At 40.3% G+C, this 12,199-nt stretch overlaps 1 protein-coding gene across 1 annotated transcript; it reads left to right on the forward strand.

Annotated features, from left to right (window-relative positions):
• The first annotated feature begins 258 nt into the window (after positions 1-258).
• clic5b (chloride intracellular channel 5b) lies at positions 259-12,186 on the forward strand. The gene is made up of 6 exons (XM_042390599.1): positions 259-1,109; positions 8,982-9,091; positions 9,189-9,314; positions 9,963-10,069; positions 10,412-10,593; positions 11,949-12,186. Exons 1-6 carry the CDS (start codon positions 543-545, stop codon positions 12,111-12,113), a joined length of 1,257 nt encoding a protein of 418 aa, XP_042246533.1. The 5' UTR covers positions 259-542; the 3' UTR covers positions 12,114-12,186.
• Positions 12,187-12,199: the final 13 nt, after the last annotated feature.

Below are 12,199 nucleotides of genomic sequence, written 5' to 3' on the forward strand. Positions count from 1 at the left end.
ATATTAATTAGCATTTAAAGTGGAATTTGTGTCAATAAGGCAAGCTAAACTCTTGCTTTCCAGAAAAGTAAAAGAGTCCTGGTGATTTATTACAACTTGAGAAGCTTCTGTTAATATGGAATAATTTAACAGAAGTGAAAGTTGGAAAAACCCAAAGGCAAAACATAAGTTGTCCATCTTTTATTGAAGTTTGTTGCCTTGAAATGTAGACTTTTAAAACACTTCTTTTACAGTGTGGGACTGAACAGGGTTTGATAACACAGAATAATAGACACATTTTTAAAAAGTTAGAATTAAACATTTAAGTGTGTATCTGCTTAGTGCACTTACTCAAACTGAAATCCCCTCACTGCCTAAATGTTATTGAAGGAACAGGCCTCCGCCTCTGCATAAATCACCTGTTAACTTGCAGGATCAAAGGTCTTTTATGAGTTATCGCTGGAATTTGCTCAGTCAGTCAGAGGCAGGCGGACTGTGTGCCACCATTTCTGCAACACTCCTCCAGGTTAAACCCCAGGTCTGCCAAAAAAACACCAGCAAACATGGACAACACGTATGACATAGTAGCTGTGCATGAAGGGCGCCGTGATGGAGCTGAAAGCCCCGACCGAGAGAACTCAGGTGAGGCGAAAGAGCAGCTGGTGCAGGTTCACACCTCTGCGGAGGCAGAGCGCAGCTCTCCGGACTACATGGACACCAGAGACGCGGATAAACACAGCAGCTCGTCCTCTTCATCAAGCGACGACGAAGAGGGTAAACCCGAGAAAGTGGCAGAGGAAAAAGAGGAGGTGAAGGCCGAAGAACTAAAGATGGAGCCAGAGCCTGTAGTGATAAAGGTGGAGGAGGTGAACGGCGAGGTTCACTCCGGATCCAGGCGCTCTTCTGCCTCCTCAGCGTCCTCCCAGGACCCATGCGACGACCCGCCGAGGATCCTGGAGGAGGATAACGTAGAAGATGGTATGATGATGGCGTACACCCACCACAGTACTGAGTCCAGCCCGGAGGAGTCTGTCGACTACAGCCTCAAACCTCTGGAGAATGTCACCCTGGATGAGAGCAGCGCTGCGCCAGCAGATCCGAGCCTACCTGACATCTCTCTGTTTGTCAAGGTAAGAGCAGGTCGAGCAACAATAAAGTTGGTTATTACTTCCATCAGTGATGAAATAAGCACTGTGCATGAGATTTGCCAAAAGGCTCCTTGAAGCCATGGTGTGTATCCTTCACTGTGCTTCTGCGTTGGTTACTCAGGATTAGGACATAAAACACAACAGTGAACATTTTAATTCCAGCTGGACGGTGTGAGCATGTGTTTTACTGTTAATTTAGCCCTTGAAAAAGTTCAGACAAGTTAACATATTCTACATTTATTTTGGAATGGAGCAAAAATGATTTATGATTGCAGCCAGACAACGATAGCTATATTACAGGTTATTGGGGGCAATTATGACAATAAAACAATTAGGCTCATAATATTTCCTCCTGTGCATTTTACTTGAAATGTAAGGATATCTTTCTTTAAATGTTTTCTTTAAATATAGTTCAGCAGTATTGCAATACCTACAATATATATGACATAACATATTGCAATTTATCTTCAACCCCATCCAATAGTTAATTGGAAACATTAATCTGTTTTTGTGGATGTTGGTAACCTGGCCATTTGTTAAATGCCTGAGCCGGAAATATGGTTATTACACAATAATAGGTGCTTCTTAAGTCATAAGTCACATGTAAAAGGGTTTTTTTATTATTATAACAGCGAGATGTGATAGTAATTGTATAACATAATCTCAAGCAGTGGAATATGGCATTTCACAATCACAGTTCAACAACAACAAAATCAAGACAGTGGACTTTCCTCGTGTAGGTCATATTTAGTACGCATTTTTAAATAAAAACACTTTTTGAATATGAAAATCAAAACCTAAAAGAAATTGTTCATAAAAAAATTGAAAACATATCAGCTAAGTGGTGTAAATACTCTATTAACTGAAAATTGAAATGTAATGATCATATTTATATATATATATATATATATATATATATATATATATATATATATTATATAGCGAGAGCATATGGTGGTGCATGTGGTTTTAGTCTGTGGTTAAGAACTAATACACTACCAATATTTCTAATAGTTACCAGGAATATGTTCAGCAATATTTTTTGATGCAGAAATGTCATAGAAACTGTGATCTCAGTGTATCAGGACCTTTGTCGGTGACTTTAATCTCAAGGCAGTCTGATGTAATAATTAACTTGTTTACTGTAGGGCCATAGAAACCGGGGGTGAACTCCATGCTTGAGCAAATCCCAACTGTGTGTTTTGCTGCGTTTCTGATAGAGGAAGTCTGTAAGGTGTACTATCGGTACACGCAGGGGTCACTTTGCTGATTGGGAAACAGAGATTGAGAGTCCGTAGACTGGACTCAAGGAGTTCTGTCTGAACTCACCAAAGCCCTTGAAACACTGGTGAAGTATATTAGTACAAACTCTTATAGCAGTCATGTCTTTTTTTTTTTTTTTGACATTGTCAGATAAAAATGTATGTATGCAATCAAAACAGTGGTGCTGAAAATGAGCAAAAAATAATTGCTACAATCTGACTCGGATGGCCAGTTCTTAAAATAATCCTTCTAACAGTTGTGGTGAAGAGTGGAGCAAATTCCAGAAAAAGCATTAGCCTCTAGCTTTGCCAAACCCAACAATATTTTGCTCCATTCCATGAATATTGCATTATTATAAGAACAACATATCAAATGCCCATTGTAACGACTTTTACCAAGGGAAAAATTGGAAGTAGAAATAATAAATGAGAATGTTATGTCTTTTATCAAGTCATACAAAACCTTATTCTTCTAGTCTAGAATATATATATAGTCCTTGCAACTGACCTTTACACATTTTCTCGATAATTAGAAACAACATTGGTGATTTGGGAGTTCAGCGGAAACCCCAGCGCATTAACACATTTACGGTACGAAAAGGACAAGATCACATTTGACACATGCAGATATACTATCTAGATCTCGTTATATAACAGTTATGATAAACACAGACCAGAGTTCACCGTGAAATTGACAACATACTTGGCCCTGGCCCCTACTCCACATACCACCCCGCCCTCTATCCACTATCTGGCCTTCCTATCCGAGTGAATCCGATCCGCAGGCGGATTTCCCAATAGTTAAATCATCAACAATTCCCATAAAACAAGCTGTGCTGTGCTATAAAAGTAGGGAGGAGAGTTAGGAGATCATCTGTTTGTGCTGAAAGCTTACGAGACTCCTCCCCTGCTTTCACAGAGAGGAGAGGAGGAGTCTCATGAGGCCACTAAAGAATAAGCTTCACCTACTATCTCAAAGAGGCATTTACACCTAATGTTTCTATCTTATATGACAACATGGCTAGATAATACTTGCTATAAAATCTAGTACTCACTATTAAAATTTGGACAGCCATAATATCATGTTCATATTATGCATCACATCAAAGTACAGAAGATAATGAACAAAAGACAATACTTGTACTGGCAAGATTTTGGGGTCGTTGCAAGAGGAGAAAAAGAGTTCAAACGCTCCCTCTCTCCACTTTGGCTCAGGGAAGATACAAAATGTCTGTTACTCTTTGATTTTTGGGTGAATGATTAGCCCACCAAGTCAGTGATATGAGCCTCCTTTTGTCTCAAGAGGACACACAAACCAAGGCCGTTTCTCCTCAGCCTTTCATTACCATCAAGGATTTCGAAATCCCCAAATGAATAGTTTGAACTTTTGGGAAATAAACTTAGTCACTCTTTTCCAGCACAATATCACTGTTATATAACCTAGGCTAGATGTCTCCCCCTGTTTCTTGTTTTTATGCTAAGCTAACTGGCTACTTGTTGTAGCCTTACATTTACCAGGCAGATGTGAGACTGGTATCGATCTCCTCGTTCTGACTCTTGGCAAGAAAGCAAATAAGCATGTTTCCCAAATTTAGAACGACCTCATTAACGATCATGGCAAACAGCTAAATTCAGTGTCCTCTCAGGTTTGTAGTGGTAAAAGACGCAGGAAATATGGAGAGAACTCATTATCATGTATTGTTTTCATCGTGTGCTTGCTGTGAAGCTTGTTGAGACTGTAACTTTGATAAAGGCCTATACAAATCAACTCGACTCTCCCTCAAAACCAACAATAACACATTTAGAAACAACTCAACAGTTTTCATCCTGAGCACTGAAGAAGAACTCCTTCTTCCACAGCGGCCCAGTAATTGGTTTGTGCTGTATGTCGGTATGACTGCCAGGAGAGGGGGCTGCTCTATAAATAGAAACAGTTTTGAAAAATTAGCTCATAGCAGCCCCATCTCTCTCTCTCTCTCTCTCTCTCTCTGTCTGTCTCTCTACTTTAATCTGGCTCGCAGATTCTCCGATGAGTAATTTCTTTTGGGTACATCTCCCAGTATATCTCTGCGCCTTTCCTAGTGAGGCGATTAGTGAGTGCTACTCAATTTCTTCGACGTGTGCTGATGGAGAGTTTTTCACGGTCCTACCCGCTTTTATTTTTGTCTCCCCATTTAGCCCCTTTCCTTTCAATTCCTGCATTAAAACCCAAAGACAAGAATTAATAATTCACAGATGAATCTTCTCCTACTGGTGATCCAATATAGCCTGCCTTATTCTGCCGGAGTCAAGCAAGTGTGAACACGAATTAAATATGAATGCTGCCACTCAGGCACTCAAATACTGACATAGACTGCCACAGAAAGTGACTGAAAGTAACTTTTTTTTTTTAATTTAATGGGATTACTTGAGAGTGATGATATAACAGTTTATGATGTGTTTTTTGGAAATGTCTCATTGGAAAAATAAAGCAAAGAAAGGGCATGTAATGATAGGAAAAATAACAAAATGAGGTTATCAAAGTTGGAAGAGAGGGGACAAATAAAAGATGAGGTGATGGAGGAGGGGGTGGCGGGTATCAGTGGTGGGAAGAGAGAGAGATGGGGCTCCACCCCCTGCTATAGACTGACACCTGTTTTCCACTTTGTGTCAGTGAGAGCTTGCTGTGCTCCCCATCTGTGTCTAAATCAGAGCACGGGGCTGTACCTGCCACCTGGTCCGACTCTCAGCCTTCCCTACAGGACATGAACAAGGAAGAAAACTGCCTTTACGGAACAAGAAGTTGTTGGAAATCTTGAATTGGGGACTTGAAACTGAAGGGGGAACAGAACCAAGGCAGCTTTTTTTTTTTTAGGTGTGAGGGATCACTGGATAATCTCAGAGGGATATCTCAGCTTTTTTCCTCTTTTTCTAGAGGATGTAGACCTCTAAGGATAATAAAAAGGACTGTAGTTTAGAAAGAAAAAAAACAAAAAAAACAAAGGTAACAGCCAGAACCAAGCGTCATGTCCACTAACGGTCAAGAAAGAGACCCTGATATCGAACTTTTTGTCAAGGTAAGACAGAGACAGAAGTATTCCAGTATATTCTAAAGTTCAGTTTTGATGAAAGATAGAGGCAGTATAACAGCAGGATTTTCAGCGTAGCATCAGTACCGCTATGTGTTGTGGAAAGTCCATGTAACCCAATAGCAGAGGTAGAGTTACAGCAGCACTGGTACACTGCGCTCTATGTTGACCCAGGATTGTTATGACAGTGACACTGAAGCTTGCATCAGGCACTGCTGCGGTACCATTACTTCATCTCAAACACAATTGCAATTGGCTAAGATGCTGTTTTTAGATTTGATTTCGCAGTACATGGTGGGATAATTCTCTTGAAAATTAAAGAAAGTGCAAATTTTCTTCACTCACATCCCATCAAATCAACCGCTGTGTTTTTTCATATTCAAGTATTCCTGGAATTATTTTTTTTCTGCAAGTGCGAGTGCCACCTTTAGTCGATACAGCCATGTTGTTTTGCTGTCTATAGAGTCCCCCCCTGAGAAACGTTAGAGGCAGATGAATGTACCTAAAGCAGGTGAGGTGGAAGCTTCTGTGATGTGCTGCCTGGATGCACTGACCCAATTAGCTGGTGTGAAGGTTGCTTTCAGCCAAATCACCTCCTAGGAAACCAGTCAGCTTGGTAACCGAAAGTTCACCGGCACTGACGACATTTTGCGTCACCATTCACAATGTTCCTCCTTTAAACAGAAAAAAACTGTGCTAGATACTATTTTGATCTCTCCATACAAACTCAAAACAAAATCTACACCATATGTTTTGTAAGAAGTTCTGAACTGTTGCTATTTTAATGCAACCAAACTTACCATTGGCTCGAATTAAAGTGACGTGTGGAGCCAGTTTTGATGCACAAACCTTATATAAAGAGTGGTTTCCATAGTAGCTGCAACCCTGATATTATTTTTTCCCTGCCATCTGAGATGTGACCTAGATGGACAGAGAATCATCCTGCATGACTGCAACTCCTCTAACACACTCAGCCCCACACAGAAGTTATTCAGAAGACTTTTGTACAACCTGCTCAAGATATCATTTTTGAGTTGAGGCATTCTGTGGACTACTAGCTTGTTTTTTTGCACTTAAGGAGAGAAAAGATCTACATATATATTGTAGAAAAGCATGTAGCGGCATGAGCACCGACTATATCACTATATGTCAGTGCCCCAATTATGACTCTGATAAATAACCTTCTAACTTAAGACAGATACGTAAGAGATTAACCTGTAAAACATAGTTTCCCTACAGTTTTCATCGAAGAAGCTGAAAAACATCATTGTGTTAGTCATTTGTAATGTGATTAAAATCAGAAGTCTATAAATTCTAATACTAATTTTCAGTAGTGGCATGCTGTGATAAAGCTCAGGAATTTGGAGAACATGGTACTTATTGGACAAATTGCACAGTAAAGTTCAATTTAATAAAATAAAAACATTTAAATGGCTTTCATAAAATGCTTTAGATAAGAAAACTGCACACTGCAATTGGAACAGCAACATATAATTTACTCAAATTATTACCCTGAGCCTTGTTATCTGATCTTTTTATTGGAACAAAGTCCATTTGTACAGATGAGCTGAACGAGTTAATGGCCAAATATTGCAGTATTAATGAATTGCAAACAAATTTATGTACACAAGGAACATAAAAACATGAGGAATCATTTTGTATAAACTGCCTTGGTAAGATGAATGGCGCACATATGAAGCATGAAGCTGCATTGCGTCCAGCTGATCCTCTCATCATCAGATCGCTCAGCAGCTCTAAGCACTCATGTGCCTGCAGGCCCAGTTGTGTGAGACAGCTTTTGTCCTCCGTGTTCTAGATGTTGATTGGCTATTATCTGCTGTGTATTGTGTTACCGCCGTGCCGCTGAGGCTAGCCATAACAATGCACTGACAGAAGCATCACATGCACTCGGGCAGCATGACAGCAACTGAGCATCAATGGCTGGCGTGCATACAGTTGGCTCAGCTACTTTTAGACCGACATCTGTGTTTTCTGGTGTTTGCTAGGAGCTGTGTACAACTGGGCGCATGTGCTGTGTGTGCTTACAAAAATTTGGCATCTTTGTAACATTGTAGTATTATCCATCTCAAGATGTTTACTATAAAAATCGTAATATTTTACATAGTAAAAATGGAATCACTTGTTTTTTTAAATAAACTATGGACTCTGATCAACTTATCCCAGAGTCTATTCAATATTTGTGTACTTTTGTGCATAATAATGTTTTAGCTCACTATGTTAAGTCTTCTAGATATGTAATATACACACACATGCACACACAGAAATTTATCTGGTGGTTTCTTGTTACACAACGTTATTTTAGAGACTCCCCCCCCCAAAAAAAAATCATTAGATAATCTAATTCAAATAATTAAATGAGGGAGACTAACTCCACTCGTTAAATCTCTGCTCAACCTGCTGACCTCGTGGTCAGTGCAGTTATTTTGCTGTGTGTTGTTGGTCTCTCTGTGACAGCGGGCCTACAGGTCTGACCCTGCACTCTGTGCCCCGGTGGTCAGTGAACCAGGTGATGGAATCACACTATGTATAATTCAGCTGGGCCAGCGGATCAGGTGTCACTGTCGGTTCTCTGCTGTGTATCCCTACATGCCGACACTCGATCTCACTGCAAATATATGATGGAAAGGAAGTGATTCTATCAGTAGTGGTCTGGGAAAAAAAATATGTGGTGTTTCTGTAGGATTAAGTATTGTAGAGTTATTGATGAACTTATCTCAAAACCATTTGGATAAATGCAAAGCTAACAGACAAAAGACAAGTTTGTTTTCTTCTTTTTGGTGTTTGGTAAAATGCTTTCACAACAACAATGTGCTGCTTTGGTTACAAGTCCACATCTACATGGAAACTATTAGGTCCAAGTAGAATATTACTGCCAGGTTAGAATGCTGGCAGGTCTCCAGAGTGTAGATTTGCTTCTCTGTCCTTATCATCAGTTTGCAACGGAGGTTTAAGGATGACGTATTTATGTGTGTTTGCGTTGTGTTTTAATTTATACAACCCATGATGCTTCTCTCAAGAACCTTACTAATCAAATAAAAGTTTGAGATAATCTAATCCAAATAGTATTTGATTGTTAGTATCAGGGTTGCAATCTTGTGACCAAAGTGTCACACATTTGATTTTCCCACAACAGCTGTCCTTGTGAAAATGAATGCAAGTTGTTGTAGCGAGCAGGGTGACTGTCCGTCCATGTGAACCTGTGACCTGATGCAAGACATTTAATCCTTTCCAGCTTTCAGCCTGTGACCACTTTGTAGAGGAAGACTCTGAGCAATTTGCTCCACAGGGATGAAGAGTGTTTTGAATAAAAGGAGCACAAGATGGAACAATAACAGAATCCTCTACAGAGTGTATTGCAGTCCTGTAGCCTTACATTAAAGACTGTTGAGACTGTGAGGTATAGATTCAACTCTGTGGTCATTTTTCAGACAATAGCTGGTTCTGACATGTTTTCTGTCATCTTGTGTGTGTGTGTGTGTGTGTGTGTGTGTGTGTGTGTGCAGGCAGGCAGTGATGGAGAGAGCATCGGCAACTGTCCCTTCTCTCAGCGCCTCTTCATGATCCTCTGGCTCAAAGGAGTGGTGTTCAATGTCACCACCGTCGACCTCAAGAGGTTAGGATACAGGGTTGTAAGCTCCCAACACAAAAACACACTTACGCACTCGCCGGGTTTGTCATCACACACACTGCTCTTTATGCGTCCTCTGCAGGAAGCCGGCGGATCTGCACAACCTGGCTCCGGGGACACACCCTCCTTTCCTGACCTTCAACGGAGAGGTCAAGACCGATATCAACAAGATCGAGGAGTTCCTTGAGGAAACGCTCTCTCCTCCAAAGTAATTCAACAGGACGTTTTTACAACACATAGTTTACAGTATCAGATTATATCACTGACTACACACGCTGCTCTTGGCTAGATTTATTTTGTTTCAGCAGCACTGTTGAAAGGGCAGGAAACATTTCAGGCCAATAAAAGATGAATATGTGCTGTTTTTGAAGAGGACTGATGTCAGTGGATATGATGCATATAACTTTGTTGTTTATGGCTGTTATAAATCTGAGTAAACATTATGTGTGTCTCAGGTGTTTTTTGCACAACGGGGGTGCAAAGTAATTTAAGTCTTGAAGACTAAACTAAATTAAAGGATATCAAATAAGAATCCATCCAATTTTGGAAAAGGCAAAACAGTTACATATTTTTTTGTGACTGTCATTCCAAAAGAAAGTTAGAGCCAGTGTGTGAGCACTTGCAGAGAAAAAAAACGGCAGATTAACTAAATCTTTCTTTTATTGCCTGTAAAGTTTTTTACATTATAAATGGACTTTAGTGTGAGAAAGCTTACGGGGTGGGCGGCCAACTCGGTGTGAGTGTGTGTAACATGTTTTCAGTCTGAGCTGAGCTCCAGCCCAGGTGTTAATACTATCCAGATGGTTTGGTCTGCCTCTCTGACTGCGTCTCCTGACTCTGTCCCCCGTCTGCTCAGGTATCCCAAACTGGCGGCCAAGCAGAGAGAGTCGAACACAGCTGGAAATGACATCTTCGCCAAGTTCTCAGCCTACATCAAGAACACCAAACCAGAGGCCAACGCTGGTGGGCTGCTCATTTTGTGCCATTTACACTCACAGGCACACACACACACACACTCAGTAGAACAAGATGGAAAAAAATACATGACTGCCATTATTACATTCCTCCACTAGGTAGTAGCAGAGTCCAGTATTTGAGGGTTGGACTCACTGAGTTTACTTTGCTGCCACCTAGTGAGATTATTAAGTACCAGCAAGCACAAATCTTTTCTTTCTACACTGAGGTATCCACAGGTTGTGAGCCTACAATCATGCACGTATCATATATAGATTTAATTATGTCACTTACCCTGTGACAATATTGCATCCATGCTTATGTGTATTTATGTGTGTCTTGTGTCTTTAGCTCTAGAGAAAGGTCTGAGCAGAGCCCTGAAGAAGCTGGATGACTACCTGAACAGCCCCTTGCCTGATGAGATCGATGCAGACAGTATGGAGGAGGAGAAGGGCTCAAACCGAACCTTCCTGGACGGGAACGAGCTCACTCTCGCAGATTGCAACCTGCTGCCTAAACTGCACATAGTCAAGGTAAAGAAGTAATGTACATGCGGAAAATAACAGGTAACACTGAGAAAGAGATGATTATTTGATTTATATTGTCTTGGATGTGCATGGATTGATATGGACCCATGTTTAAGGCTATAAATCCACTCATAAATGGCAGTCCTGGGTCTAATATGACAAATAAATAATAAAATTGAAGAAAAATTAACAGCTAAAACCTGCAGCCTCACAGCAAGTGACTGGCCTTCTCAGCCTCACCTAACTGGAACCTACCACAGGCTCGTTACAGCAGGGTGAGCTAAACTGATACAAAGCAAACTGATACAGAACAACAAACAAACATTGATGTAGGATTTCTCTGTTAATGCTGATAATCACAATTTGCTACAGTCACACACTCACAACCATGAGTGCATCAAATTTAACAGCATGTGTTAGAGCACCTAATGATGCACAGCTGTTATCACTATCACTGATTAAACAGATTAATTAAACATCACAAAACACCTTTTAAAAACATCACAATAGGCCTGAAGCCCTTCAGCAAAATATAGTACTGTGAAACACAAATGCATTCATTTATTTGTATAACATGACTGACAAATTAATAGATTAACATTGAAACTTTGGACTTAAATTAAGGATTTAACACACTAAAGGGAGAGGAGCAATCTATACACACAGCCATAAAGACATACGATTTTTAACCACACTACCAGCGTGGCTCTAGAGATGTCTGTGTCAGTCGGTCTACCACTTTGGTCCAAACTGAAATATCTCAACAATTATTGGATTGATTACCATGAAATTTACAAAAATGATTCCCAGAGGATGTATACTAATGACATTAGTGATCCTCTGTCTTTACCTCTAAAGCCACCATTAGATTTACTTTTATTTTGTGAAGTGTGTTCACAACTATTGGATGGATTGCCGTTAAATGTGGTACAGATATTCACGGTTCCCAGCGGAGGAATCCTCTGACTCTTCCTCTTGGGCCACCAGTGGCTCATAGTCACTCATCCGTTGAAATGTTTCAACATCTGCTGATGGATTAACAGAAAATTAAGTACAGACATCCGTGGTTCCTAGATGATGTAACCCCAATAACTCTTGTGATCCCTTAACTTGTTGTCTATTGCCATCATCAGCTTAAAAAAAATGAAAAAAATTCCTTCTTTAATTTATTAACTGAAAAAGCTGTAGATGAGGCATGTTTAGGGAATGTAAATTGAAACACCTCGTAACAAAAATAACTCCTAGAATTGATATAGTTTGACTGTATTAGAGCGCCCAGGGGTGGATTTTAAATATCTGATGAGATAAATTAAGTTTGTCTTTAATTCACATTAAACTTACAGCTTTTCCTTCTCTTCTAGGTTGTTGCTAAGAAGTACCGTAACTACGACATCCCCTCAGACATGACAGGGGTGTGGCGGTACCTGAACAACGCCTACGCACGTGATGAGTTCACTAACACCTGCGCCGCTGACTCTGAGATCGAGACCGCCTACAAAGATGTGGCGAGGAGACTGGCCAAGTAACTCGTCTAGCGACCCAAGCTCAAACAAAATAAACTGGCAACAAATGACACAAAAAACATCACTTTCAAACATGCATGTGACTGTCC

The sequence above is a fragment of the Thunnus maccoyii genome, chromosome 17 (genome assembly GCF_910596095.1).
Source record: "Thunnus maccoyii chromosome 17, fThuMac1.1, whole genome shotgun sequence".
Taxonomy (NCBI): Eukaryota; Metazoa; Chordata; class Actinopteri; order Scombriformes; family Scombridae; genus Thunnus; species Thunnus maccoyii.

What these genes read in the sequence shown, in the direction of transcription:
- clic5b (XM_042390599.1), top strand. Translation starts at nt 543, where the DNA reads ATGGACAACACGTATGACATAGTAGCTGTGCATGAAGGGCGCCGTGAT. An exon ending in CAAACCAGAGGCCAACGCTG is followed by an intron (nt 10,070 to 10,411) that starts GTGGGCTGCTCA and finishes TTGTGTCTTTAG; the next exon opens with CTCTAGAGAAAGGTCTGAGC. An exon ending in CTAAACTGCACATAGTCAAG is followed by an intron (nt 10,594 to 11,948) that starts GTAAAGAAGTAA and finishes CTTCTCTTCTAG; the next exon opens with GTTGTTGCTAAGAAGTACCG.